This window comes from Salvia miltiorrhiza, chromosome 6, assembly GCF_028751815.1.
Source record: "Salvia miltiorrhiza cultivar Shanhuang (shh) chromosome 6, IMPLAD_Smil_shh, whole genome shotgun sequence".
NCBI classification, from domain to species: Eukaryota; Viridiplantae; Streptophyta; class Magnoliopsida; order Lamiales; family Lamiaceae; genus Salvia; species Salvia miltiorrhiza.
This window is the reverse complement of record NC_080392.1, coordinates 11,801,574-11,815,894: the sequence shown is the minus strand read 5'-3', so window position 1 is coordinate 11,815,894 and position 14,321 is coordinate 11,801,574. Positions and strand designations below refer to the sequence as shown.

The following is a 14,321-nucleotide window of genomic DNA, read 5'->3' as shown; positions in this document are numbered from 1 at the left end:
GAATCTTTTGATTCTTTATGTTGTGCCCATATGAATTATTGATTATTCGGCGCATCATAGTCGCTCCAGGATGTCCAAACCTATCATGCCAAAGCTTAAAGCTTTTTGTATCATTGAACTTTATGTTCATGACATGGTTTGTCTCAATTGCTTTTATGAATGTGTAATACATTCCAGAAGGTAGTGTTGCTAATTTTTCTTTTGTCAGCTTATAGCCTGAAACAAAAGAATTTATGTAAAGATATTCATTGCTACCTTCTGCAATTGTCTCGATGTGGTATCCATTATTGCGGATATCCTTGAAACTTAGTAAGTTCCTTTTGGACTTACTAGAGTACAGGGCATTTTCAATATCTAATTTAGTATCATTTGGTAAAATGATACAAGCTCTTCCGGAGCCTTCAATGATGTTTGATGCACCTGATATTGTGTTGACATTATCCTCGGCTAATGTCAACTTAAGGAAATACTTCTTCTTTTGAAGAATAGTGTGTGTGGTGGCACTATCGGCAAGACAAACATCACAAGATTCCATTTGATTTTCTGAGATATTTTTTGAAAAAAAAAAATCAATTATTATTGAGTAAGCATTTCAAGATAAAGAAATAAGCAAATGTTCTAATAAAAAATAAAAACAACTTGAAAGTAAATGGTAGAAATAAGTAATGTCATCTTAACAACTAGAAATAAAAGATTAAAGACTAAATAGTGTCCATATTATTGTCTTCAAGCACACCACCACCGATCAACTGATCTATATTATCTCCTTTTGGGTCTTCAAAGAAGTCGGAGACATCTAAATGAGTAGTATCAATTGGACCGTCAAAGTCAACATTATTGGACTCCTTTTTGCCTTTTCCCTTGATTGAATCTTGATATAGATCTGCAAGGTGTTTTGCTGTTCGGCAAGTACGTGCCCAATGTCCTGTCATACCACACCTTCCTTTTTGTATGAATTGTGCTCGTTGGATGCTTTATGCTTTTTGTTGCTAGAGGTTGCATCATGTGGTTTACCGCGTCCACGACCACGACCATATCCACGCCCACGTCCACGCCCACGTCCACGTTGGTTCCCACGACCACGTCCATTATCATGGTTGAAAGTTGCATTGGCTTCAGGCAATGCAGCGGAACCGGTGGGGCGGAGTTCGTGATTTTTCAAGAGCAATTCATTATTTTGCTCGGCAACCAACAAACAAGATATTAATTCTGAATACTTTTTGAAACCACGCTCTCTATATTGTTGCTGTAACAGCACATTAGAAGCATGAAAAGTGGAGAATGTTTTCTCAAGCATATCAGTATCACTGATTTTCTCTCCACAAAGTTTCAATTTAGAAACAATTCTAAATAATTCAGAATTATAAGCACTCACAGACTTAAAGTCTTGCAGTCTTAGATGCATCCACTCGTAACGAGCTTTAGGAAGGACGACAGTCTTTTGATGATCAAACCTTTCTTTGAGGTTCGTCCACAATTCTTGTGGATCTTTGACAGTCAGATACTCTGTCTTAAGGTCATCATGAAGGTGATGACGAAGGAATATTAGTGCCTTAGCGCGATCCTGGTCGGACGCTTTGTTTCCTTCTTTGATAGTTTCTCCTAGACCCCTTGAGATCAGGTGAATATCAGCATCAAGAGTCCATGACATGTAATTCTTGCCAGAGATGTCAAGGGCGATGAACTCAAGTTTGGCTATGTTTGCCATCAGTGCAATTCTGCACAAAATAATCAAGGATATGTTATCCAAATGTTTAATTTACTTGCTCATAGAGCATATAATATTCTTCAGGAATATTACTTGTGCTACTTTAATAGCATCAATTTAAGATCTTTAATGTAATATTCTTATTACTTGTGCTATTTGAATAGCATCAATTAGTTTTTCAAGATTATTTTGAAAAAAAATAGAATATATATAATATATTTCAGAATAAAAGCACAAAAATCACGGATTATGGCATAAAAAAAAATAATAATTGACGTGAAAAACAAACAAAGCATATAAATTTACAATTAAATATGAGATTAAATCCTAATCAAAACATATAAATTGACATAAATCCTAATCACAGAAAGTAGGTAGAATTAAGTCATATTATTAAACGAAAAGTCATACGCTATTTTAGAGCAACAGAAGAAAAAAAATCATATACAACAGAATAGTCATAACATTAAAAAAAATTAAACGAAAAATTATGAGATTAAACAGAATTCATGTGCTACTTTATAAATTATGTGTTACTTTATGCGCTACTTTAAACAGAATAGTCATAACATAATCAGAATTCATTCGCTACTTTATAAATTAAACAGAACTAATACGTTTGAGGATTTGACATTGTATTGAATAATTAATATATAGATCTGTCTGAAATTTATTTAAATTGAGAATTTCGTGAAATCAAATAGAGATGAAGTTATTTAATTAACTACACTCTTATATGATTCACATAAAATCAACACAAAGATTAAAATAAAATTACCTTTTATGATCGAAGGGAGATGGTGAGAGAACTAGAAACTATCGTGCTGATAGCGTGTTATAAACTAGAGAGAAGCGAGAGAATAGAGAAGAGAATACGAATGAAGTCTATTCAATATGGAGGCTAAAGGCCTCTATTTATACAAGTAGGAAGCTAGGGTTTTAGGGAGATTTCTTGGTCAACACACATAAGATATATCTTATAGATATATTTACAACATATATGGAATAGTAATGTACGAAGAATCAACAATTTAACAAATCACACATATATACAATCTTGAAACACAATACAAGAGAGGCAAAACCAAAAAACAAACTAGAAAACATGAAGGAAAGAAAAAAAAAAAAAATTGAAGCTAAAAATCAAATCCCATAGTGAAAACCACATCCATAAAACTTGAGTGTAGTAAGATGATCAATCTTCCGAATCATTTCATCTCCAAGATACCTTAAATGATCTCCAACCTCCCCCCTCCTAAAGAACGCATTATACGGCAACGGGAAGCCGCTGCCGGAGAGCTCGCTCGACTTGTTCACTTCTTGCTTGCTCAAAACCTCAAAGCTGCACATCTTCACTATCTTCTCAACTTCCTCGTCTCCGTCTCCGCCTCCAAAGGGGCACCCCAAAAACTCACCGAGTCGCCTCACATGAACCCTAGGGTTTTCCTTGAGCTCCTCGTACGTAACAAACAACACTTTGTGGGGCCTGGCCAGGCTTTCCTCCCTATAAGCCAGCACATGATCGTAGTAGGGCCCGAACGGGACGACGCCGTCGCAGAACTGATCGACGGCGGCCTCCAGCTCCCACGGATCATCGCCGACGCCCTCCAATTTCTGCAGGAAATGCCACAGAGAGACGAGGGTGTCTTTAGGGTTTCGAGTTATGTACACGATCTTGCAGTCGCATGAGTTGAGGAGGTCTCGTAGAATCTGATGCGGTGCGTGCGTGCTCAAGATTCTGCCTTCCTTTTCATGGAGGAATTCGTCGACGCTGGCTTGTGCTCGTTTTCGGGGGTAGAGGTTGGTCTCGAGAGATGGGATGAGCTCCTGCGGGTGATTGAGGGACAAAACGGCGTCGTCTTGCGGGGAGCGGTGGGTGATGGAGTAGAGGAGCGCCTTGAGCCATGTGGTTCCGGTTTTGGGGAAAGAGGCTAAGATGATGTCTGTGGGGAGTGGTTTGAATGTTTCCACCATTTCTTGAGTTGTTTCGAGGTATGTTTTTGTGAACCAGAAGCCATTGAATTCGTACAGGAATTCATGGCCGCACCATTTTTGTTTTTTAGGAGATGAGTTGATGATGAGTTGATTTTGTAATTTGGTGTCGGAATCTGGGGTTTCCATCGTGTGTTTGGGAGATTAATTGATAATCAAGTGTTCAACTTGGTCATTATATAGAAGCAGCGCATGTGGGCAGCCCAACACTTTTTCTAGAACTCCAACTAAGAATAAAATAAAGATATTTAATATTTTTTACTCATATTTTCTTTTTGCTCAGTTCATCCAATAATTATTCATTGTTTTTTTTTTTTATTAGCACCCCACACAACTCACTTATTCTTCGTCTGGTGCACTTCAACGGATTACATAGGTTAAAAATCAATTTCATAGGTGCATACAACACCATTTTTAAAATACCTATAACACTAATTAAAAATGGATTTTATGGTGATGGATACGACACCGATTTAAAACCCGTGTCTATTAACACTTTTTTCAATTAATGTAGTAGGCGCCTATGACACCGCTTGAAAAGGGCGCTAATAGACACCAATTTAATTTAAAAAAATGCTAATAGACACCGATTTTAAATCGATATTAATTATATATATCTACGATATTGTTTTTTAACCGGTGCCTATTAATTAGCATCTTTTTTGAGATCCCTATAATATCACCATCTACAATACTACTCCCTCCGTCCCAATAATAAAGACACACTTTATTTGGGCACAGAGATTAAGCAGAGGTAGTTTAGGTGTTAAAGTATTGTGGCCCACCCTTATTAGTGTGTTTGATTAGTTGAAGTTTAATGAATATGTTGACCTTCATTTTAAGTTTTGACTTCAAATTTTAAATTTTAAATAATTAAATTTTGGATTTTTAATTAAATTAATTAATTTTATTTTAGAATTCCCATTTAATTAAGTTTTCGTTCTCACTATTATCAATGCAAACTGAAACTCAAAATTTCAGAATTCTCATTCCCTTCAAAATTGGCGCTGCATCAGAATTTCATCAAAACTAAAAAAAAATGGCGCTGCATCAAAATTTTCCATTCCACTCAAAACTGAATTGAAATAAACAAATTTCATTTCCCACCAAAAAAATGGCGCTGCATCAGTTTCACTTCCCATTTGAAATTTTGTTTACAACCCTATAAAAGGGGTATTTGCCACACTACTTTCACAAAAATTTCTGCAGCAATTCCACACATTTTCAGAGCTCAAAAAACTCTTCCCACCAAAAAAAAGAAAAGAAAAAGATGACTAGAAGGAAATATCTAACTAGTGAAGAAAGACAAGCTATTGCCTCGTTTCTTCTTCAAAACTCTACTGATGGGAAGCTCTATTATGGGACGCATAAGGCTGCCATGGCAAAATGATGATGTTTTGTAGGAGCTCCATTGCACGTTTATGGAAGGCTACAAAAGAGGAAAAAGCAAAAGGTCGGTTAATAATAGTTCAAAGCAAAAAAATCAACAAGGTTAGAAGAAAAAGAGTGCACATTGATTTAGAACTCATATCAAGTCTGGAGTTGCACAAAAGAGGGACCATTCGAAGGCTAGCAACCAGCATAAATTGCTCAAAGAGTACAGTGGGTAGATGGATCTCAAAGGGGCTGATCAGAGCTCATTCAAGTGCCATCCGACCAGATTTGACAGCTCCCAACAAGTTATTGAGGCTTCGGTTCTCTCTCGAACACATTGTGTATGATAGGATATGCAATGTCCTAAAGTTCAAGAATATGCACAATGTAGTGCATGTTGATGAGAAGTGGTTCTACATCATCAAATCAAACCATAAATTTTACTTTACTCCAGCAGAAATAGATCCACATCGCACATGCCAAAGTAAAAAGTTCATTAAAAAGGTTATGTTCCTATGTGCAGTGTGTAGGCCTTTATTCAATGAAGATGGGAGTGTGTTATTCGATGGCAAGATAGGGATTTTCCCTTTCATTGAGATGGTACCAGCCAAAAGAACAAGCAAGAACAGGGAGGCTGGAACAATGGAAGAGAAACCAATTCAGTCCATCACTAAACAAGTGATGAATGACTGCTTTATCTACAAGGTATGGAAAACAGACGAGCTATGTATGCATTGTACTTCTGATTTAGTTGGTTTTATTTTGTTGAGCTCATATGAAGCTTAATTTCACATGTAAGAGTGTTTAATTTCAATTTCTTGGCTATATAAACAGCTAATTCCAACAATTATGGCCAAATGGCCCCAATTTGCAAGCAAACTATATACATACAGCAAGATAATGCTAGGCTATATATAAAAGACATTGATCCAGATTTTAGAGCTGCAGCAAATGGTTTTGATATCAAGATTGTTCATCAACCTCCAAATAGCCCAGACACCAACATCAATGACTTGGGGGGGGGGACCATTCGAAGGCAGCCTCCATTGCTGCAAATGCATTAGCTAGGCTCTAATCCCAACTGCATTTTCAGTTGGTCTATGCCCTCCACCACTCCTTTTTCAAGCAAATATCCAATGCACTCTTCCACAAGGTCTTTTGACACTTCTAATGCCATTGGAAGTGCACCCAGTCTTGCAAGCATTCCCTTCTTCATGTGTGGGAGCTTGTAACAATTCTGCCCTCTTACTTTCAAAATTTCAGTTAAACACCCCTGTAGGCTCAAGAATACACAGTTTAAAGTACTAGGACTTAGCTCTTCATACGATTTCTGAGCTGCCTTCACTAGCTCCCCTTCATTTGTGCAAACTGATTGTACTTGCAAGCTTTGATTGAGGATGCCTCCATTTAGTTGGTTGTTTTTAGATTTTTTTTTTTGTTTTGGTTGGAGACACCAACTGAAAGAGGCTAGTTTTTGTTAAATGCCTCATATTTTGTAAAGTGTTAATGTAAAGCTTTTTCATTTTATGGATTTGAAAGCTCCTTATTTAGAAAGGAACGTAACACAGCCTGGAAATTTCCAAGTTTAGAAACACAAACAGTTCACAGAGGGACACACCCCTCATACCAACAACAATTTAATGGAAGTATCAATAGCACAGAGGGCCACGCCCCTTATACCAACAGGACACACACCATATTTAATCACACACAATTAGTCACAAGAAAGAACCAATTCACGGCCATCAAGCCAAATTTAAGGGACACAGCCCACAATCTCATGAAGTAGCACAAATAATCATAGATTTTTTGGCCAAGGCATACAAATTAAACAAACGAGCATTTATTCATCATTTTAGCATATCAAATTCCATCTACCACACTGTACTGATGCAAGACACAGAGGAACATAGATATCGCAACAATAAGAACAATCTCACCCTTTTAGAGCCGGAAACATGGTCTCCACCATCATTCGCAACAAAGGGGAGCACCAGAGCCACCTGTCGCCACCGACAACCTCTTCCCATTCGCGCACGACGTCGTCCTAGCTCTCCGTGCATAGGAGAGAGTCTAGCTCTGACTCTTCCGCCTTCATCATGGTAGAGGGGCGGCGATAGATGGGCCGGTGGATCGGACTCCTCAGAACCCTCGAATCCTCCATGAAAGCACCACAGGAGGACTCCTCGGAACCCTAAAATCCGCTGCTCCCCTCATAGAAATAACCAGACGGCGGCGACGGCAACGGAGGTAAGGAATCAAAGAATTCTTCGTCCTCCAAATCGGGGATGAATTCGGAGTTCAAATACGCCGACCAACCCAATTTATCGGCCAGCGATAGATGGGCCGACGGATTGGACTCCTCGGAACCCTCGAATCCTCCATGAAAGCACCACAGGCGGACTCCTCGGAACCTTGAAATTCGCTGCTCCCCTCATAGAAATAACCAGACGACGGCCACGGCAACGGAGGTAATGAATCTAAGAATTCTTCGTCCTCTGAATCGGGGATGAATTCGGAGTTCAAATACGCCGACCAACCCAATTTATCGGCCATAAACGCATAGATCTAGGGTTCCAGAGAGAGGGAAAAAAGGGATTAGGGTTGGAGGCTGAGGGCAGCGAAATCTTAGGGTTTTAGAGGAGGGCGGCGCAGATGAAGGGGTGTAGCTGTAGAATTGGCTGAGGGCGGCGGATTTTCAGGGTTCCGAAGACGATCGATTCAGAGAGTGAGAGAGGCGGAGAGGCCAAGAGAGTAGAGAGAACTTTCGAGAAAGTGAGAGAGGCGGAGAGGCCGAGAGAGTAGAGAGAACTTTCGACAGAGTGAGAGAGGCGGAGGGGCCGAGAGATAGAAAAGACCTTTAGGGTTTTTTTTGTTTCTTATTTATACTTTAATTAAGGTGCATTTAATTAGTGTATCTTAAATCCTAATTATTTCCTTATTTGAAAATGTGTCTTTATTATTGGGACAACCCATTAAGGAAAGTGTGTCTTCAATAATGGGACGGAGGGAGTATTAATTTATAGATTGTTACATCGATTAAAAATTGTTGTCTGTTAACATTTTTCTTGTAGTAAAATTTGCTAGAGAAGATTTTCTTGATATTTGTCAGCTGGGATTTTCTAGAAATCTTCTAAATAACCAAGACATGTCACGGGATTATAATCTAATTAACACACTTGCTACTAGGGATGGCAATGGATCCTGGACCCGGTCCAGATCCGTGGATCCAGATCCGTTTTTACGGATCTGGATCTCAATTTCTAAAACGGATCTGGATCTTAAAATTTTAGACCCGGATCCGACCCGTGGATCCGTTTATTTTAATATATATTATTTATTTTTTATATTTAATTTAGTAATAATATTAAATATATTAAAAATTAATATATATTACACCAAATAGAATACAAACCCTAGTTTCTACATTTGTCTCCCAAATCTCTCGGTTCCTCCCTCTCCAGCCTCCATTTCGCCACCCTCCCTCACCCGTCTGGCCGTCCCAGCCCGTCTCCCTCCCGGCCTCCCTTCCAGTTCACCGGCGAAGGTGAAGTCACAGGTCGCCGTCCTCCCTCACCCCTGCCCATCTGACGACGCTCCTCCTCTGCCGTCCCTCCAGTTCGTCGGCGGTCGGCCTCCCTCTCAGTTCGCCGGCGAAGGCGGAGTTACAGGTCGCCGCTTTCTCTTTCACACTCTTTCTTTTACTCTCTGCTCAACTCCCTCTCACGTCACGCACCGGTCGCCGTTGCGCCGCACCATTGGCCGCCGCCATAACAACCACCTCTCGATGCACCGTCGGCCGGATGTCGATGTCCACCACAGGGTGCTCAGAATCTAAAGTCAGCCATTTTGTTAAATAAATTGTTAGATTTATGACTATATTTGAAACTTATTGTTAGATTTGTTGATTTGGCAGCCATTAAATTGTTAGATTTTGTTAGAAAAATTGTTGATTTCAGCCATTTTTGAGAGATTGAGTTTGTTAGATTTAGTCATTTCAGCCGTTAAATTTGTTGATTTCAGCCATTGATTTGGCAGCCATTTTGTTAGATTAGATTATGGTTTTTGATTGAGTTTGTTTGATTCAACCATTTCAGATTGGATTTATCGAAATTTGTTGATTTTTTGAATTTGTTTTAATTTAATTTAAAAATAATAGATCCATGGATCTGGACCCGTGGACCCGCGGATCTGACGGATCTGGATCTGGATCCAAAATTTTCAGATCCATGGATCTGGATCTGATAAATGAAAACGGATCTGGTATTGATGAGATCCGGTCCAGATCCGGCCCGTTGCCATCCCTACTTGCTACTTATAATAGCCATTCTATCTAACTAAACCCAGGTGCATATATTGGACTATTTCTACATCATTATAGCTTATCTATCTCTAATGGTAATTAAATAAATATAAGAATAACTATTTTATTCGTATTTCATTACCTAGTACCAATAATCACTTCCTTAGTCCAACATAATAGGTGAAATTTGAATTAATGACATTTTAATTTTTACTATTGGGCTACTAAATGGGCCGGCCTTATAAGTAATAAGGTTTAACCTTCCACAATTGCATCATAATTTTATTCAATTTTCGTGTATAAGAGCAAAACAAAATAAACAAATTTTTATTTTTTTTTATAAATAGTTCTGGAAAAAGCTACCTGGCTTGCTAAGAGAAAATAGCTAAACATGTGCGCTATTGATGCAACGGAACCTCTGATTTAAGAATAACACAAAACTACTAACTACTACATAGTTGACACGCTGTATATATATCGAAAGAAGTAGAGAAAATGAAAAGACCCAAGCATATATAATCCCATTCAATAACCAATGTCTGAACATAAGCTAACAAATCCTATTTATACTAGAGGTGGTCTCCTGTACTGTACATTCCTCCGTATCGTGAAGACGGGTCAAACTTTGCCGAGATTCATCTCGACCTGTTCTTCTTCTTTTTTCGCCCATTTTTTTTTCGTTCAATTTTTAGACCAACGTAACTGATACTTTTACTATCAATACATAACACTTTTATTTAATACAAATGATATATTACAAATGATACTTCGTAAATGATATTTTTTATAAAATCAAATGATATTTTGTATAAAAATGAATGATATATTACAAATGACACTTTAAATGTATGCAAATGACACTTTTTTATACATATAAATGATACTTTTAAATTGACCAATGGAGAAGAGTTAGAGAAAAAAATATAGACCCGATACATCCAGATGTACAGGAGAATTTGTGTTTATACTAATATAATTTTTAGAAAATTGCAAACTAATCACCAACTAAAATAAAATACTAATAAAACACTAAAAAGCTATAAGCAACAACAATTAAAAGAGACGAAAAATTTCATCCCCCAAGAGTCAGTCTTGCTTCTGCAAGAACATAAAGACAGCTCCATCTTCATCATTCTCCCTGGCGTCGAAACCAATATTTTCCCTCGAATTGAAACCAGCTTCATCTGTAGGGCAGTTATTCGACATACATGTCAAAAGGCCTTCTTTATAGAGTCTCTTATTGTATTAATAGAAACTTTAGTATAAGTCGAAGAAAATGGTGATTGAATGATACAGCTGCTAGAAAAATCAATTACCACCACTAATAGACCATAATTTTTTTATCACAATTGTAGTGTATGTGCGTGTTTAGCCCGTCCATACTATAAACTATAAATAATCCTTTTCGTTATTAGCCAGTGGAAGGAACTTCTGTCGTCAAGCGTTAGTCTTCATGAAATTCATATTTATTCTTCTAAAAATTAACATTGACTAGCTAAATTTGCACGTTATACACACCGAGACACCCCATTAATTGGTCATTCATTATTTTCTTATAAAACACATGTTTGAATTTCCACCATTAGGGTGCCTCCAACCATGATCCAATTTCTAGTTTCTAAAATTGCCACGTCAGCTTTAGAAACTCACCTATTTTTTTCTCTCACATCTCCTCCAACAATAAACCAGTTTCTTACTTTTTCAGGGTCCCACCATAATGCACACTCCCTTTATATATCTATATATATATATTTCCCAATTAATTTTATTTGCATTAATATTTATATATTTTATTTTTATTTTTAAATTAAATTTCTATATATTAATTATCTAATTTAATAAAATAAATTAAATTTAAAATTATAAATAATAATTAAAATTACTAAGATTAAATCATATTCTGTTTACAAAACAATATATATATATATATATATATATATATATATATATATTAAATTTACAAAGCAATATATATATTTTACGTAACATACATATTCAAAGGAGAAAAGCAAAATAAATAAAATGGGAACACCAATATTGGGCAATATTGGGCTGAAAACAGAAAATTGAAGGAATGGGGCCCGCGCCTGGGACCCGCTGTGTCAGCAAAAACTGGTTCCCAGTTGGCAACCAGTTTCTCCATTTCTTTTTGGAAACCAGTTTCTTTTTCTCCCAATGGTAGTTCTCAATTTTGGAAACTGGTTTTTTCAACCGTTGGAGGCACCCTTAGTATCCTTAATTTATTTGCGTTCATGCCATTAATCACTCATTTATTATTTGTGTAACTGACTTAAAACTAATATCAACGATCCCTCTACATAATTTCTTCTATAAAGTCCAACAAAACATATCTCAAAACCACACTGCAATAAACAACAATGGCACTGAAATTGTTCTTTTTGGGGATGCTCTTGATGTTAGCCGGCGCCGTTGAAATCCAAGGCAAGGTTGCGACACCTACGATTCATGTGATTAGCGCAGTGACTAACGGGAAGTATCCGATCGATCTCAAATTTCATGTTGAAAATGGGGAAAGGCACTATACTTTGAAACAGGGCGAGGCATACAATTTGAACGTGCCAAACAAAAGCATCGATTTTACTTGTGAATTTAGTCGAGGCGGAGGGGATGAATTTGTTAATGTAATTGTTTACGATCCGGTCCGAGATAATGGTCGAGCAACCATATATTGGAAGGTTGATGACATCGGAGTTTCTATGAGCTATGACAACACTAATTATAAAAGGGACAGTAGTTGGCTAATAGAATAGGAATTATGTAATAAATTCATCATCATATATTATGGTTTATGACACTGAACATAAACTCCCAAAATATATAGATCATTTCAATTTTTATTCTCAATCCTACTCAATTTTACAAATATTTTCATCCTTAACTTTATGATAATTGGGAGTAAATTAATAGCACTCCACATCATTACCGAAGTTAGTGTCATCACTCTAATTGCAGATATCCTCTACTGCATATACCCGATTAGTACACCATCTGGAGAAGATGTTGGGTTTCTTTGCCTAGCCGGGAGATTCATCTCTTGGTTCCCGACCGTCTTGTCTACTTCACTGCTGCTCAAGCAACTTGAATCCACCTATTTTCTCTTCACTACTTTGAACTCCTTCTCACCTGTATTTCCTGCAAAAGAGGAAAGAAACAACAAGTAAAAAGGAACCAAAAAGAGAATCAAAGAAGATAAAGAACCAGGAGAGAGATTTCAGGTGTGGGAAAAGTGTGTCTTGGCGACACAAGGGGCTCAGATTTTCCCACGGAGACGAAGTACTTCCGGCAACAACACAAACCAAGGCCACAAGATAGATCAATGGTGAAAACACCACACGAAGCTCACACAATCAGTCACCAAACAGGAAACCACAGACAGGAATTCGGCGACACAGGAAAGGAGTATAGTGAATCTCGTGTGTTGTTGCTTGCATTGATCGCAGGGAATGGGGGGTTAAGAAGGGAGAGATTGCATTGAAGGCGTTTGTGTAATCGAGGGTTGGGGGAGGTGAAAGGGTGGAGAGGATCTGATTAGGGTAAAGTGAGGGAGACCGAGGAGGCGGAGGGAGAAAAGAAGAGGGGAAGCAGATGGGCTGGGCCCAAAAATAATTGGGCCAGGGGTAAAAGATAAAGAACATTGGGCCAACTCACCACATATCCACCTTTAGCCCATTGATCTTTATGTCGCCAAGGAAGTACTCATCACAAAACGATTTATCATCACAACCATTTTTACTCTTATCTATCACACAGACAAGACAAGAGATGAGAGGGAAATACTAAGCATATAAATCTCAGTCTCAACACTAGAGAACAACCCAAAAGATAGCAACTCATCTCAAGCCTTTAAAAGGCTATCCTTAAATAAATTGCAAAGGGGTAAGAATAACCAACACAGACAACACAAAGGCACATAAGGCATTCAGCCACACAGGCTAAAATACCTAACAGAGAAAGCACAGAAACTAAACTCGACCAAGATCAATGTTTAAAGATCTCTTGCATGACACCAGCTTTGCAACTGGTAGGCACTTAGTACCCATGTCTGCAGGGTTGAATTTAGAGGGGATTTTATCAAGCAAAATATCACCTTTTTCAACAACATCACAGATGAAATGAAATCTCACATCAATGTGCTTAGTTCTATCATGAAACACAGGGTTTTTGCATAGTTGAATAGCAGATTGGCTGTCAGAATAAATAAGAGGTTTATCATCAATGAACTTAATTTCAGACAGAACACCATTAAGCCAAATAGCTTCTTTCACAGCCTCAATAGCAACAATGTATTTAGATTCTGTAGTAGACAAGGCAACAATATTTTGCAGTTGAGATTTCCAACTAATGCATGCACTACACAAAGTAAACACATATGAAGTAGTCGATCTACTTTCTTTGATCCCTATCATTAGTATAGTTTGAATCAACACATCCCACACATTTAATACCATCATCTGCCCTAGAGAATGTCAGACCACTATTCATAGTGGATTTCAAGTACCTAAGAAGCCATTTGAGGGCTTTCCAATGTGGAATTTCAGGGTTAGCTATATATCTACTCAAGCAAGAAACAACATAAGCAATATCAGGCCTTGTGCTAATCATCAAGTACATCACAGAACCCATAGCATTTGCATAAGGAACATGTTTCATCTCAGTCAACTCAGATTCAGTTTGGGGAGATTGATTTTTACTTAACACAAAGTGATAAGCCAAAGGCACATTGACAGGTTTGCAATTTTCCATGTTAAACTTCTTCAAAACTTGATCAACATAGGTAGTTTGATGCAACAAGAGAGTGGATTTTTCCCTATTACTTTCTATGTTCATGCCAAGTATCTTCCTTGCATCACCAAGATCCTTCATGTCAAAGTTATCACACAAATATTTTTGCACATGTTCTATGGTTTTTAGACAAAGGACCAA

The 14,321-nt window shown here is 37.7% G+C and overlaps 2 protein-coding genes across 2 annotated transcripts; both read right to left on the bottom strand.

Moving 5' to 3' along the window:
- Positions 1-701: 701 nt before the first annotated feature.
- LOC130990493 (uncharacterized) lies at positions 702-1,708 on the bottom strand. Its single transcript, XM_057914722.1, has 2 exons — positions 940-1,708; positions 702-898 (listed from the first exon to the last, which is right to left on the bottom strand). Exons 1-2 carry the CDS (start codon positions 1,706-1,708, stop codon positions 702-704), a joined length of 966 nt encoding a protein of 321 aa, XP_057770705.1.
- Positions 1,709-2,720: 1,012 nt separating this feature from the next.
- Positions 2,721-3,945, bottom strand: LOC130988682 (cytosolic sulfotransferase 5-like). The gene has a single exon (XM_057912591.1). It carries the CDS (start codon positions 3,827-3,829, stop codon positions 2,852-2,854), a length of 978 nt encoding a protein of 325 aa, XP_057768574.1. The 5' UTR covers positions 3,830-3,945; the 3' UTR covers positions 2,721-2,851.
- Between the last annotated feature and the right edge of the window lie 10,376 nt (positions 3,946-14,321).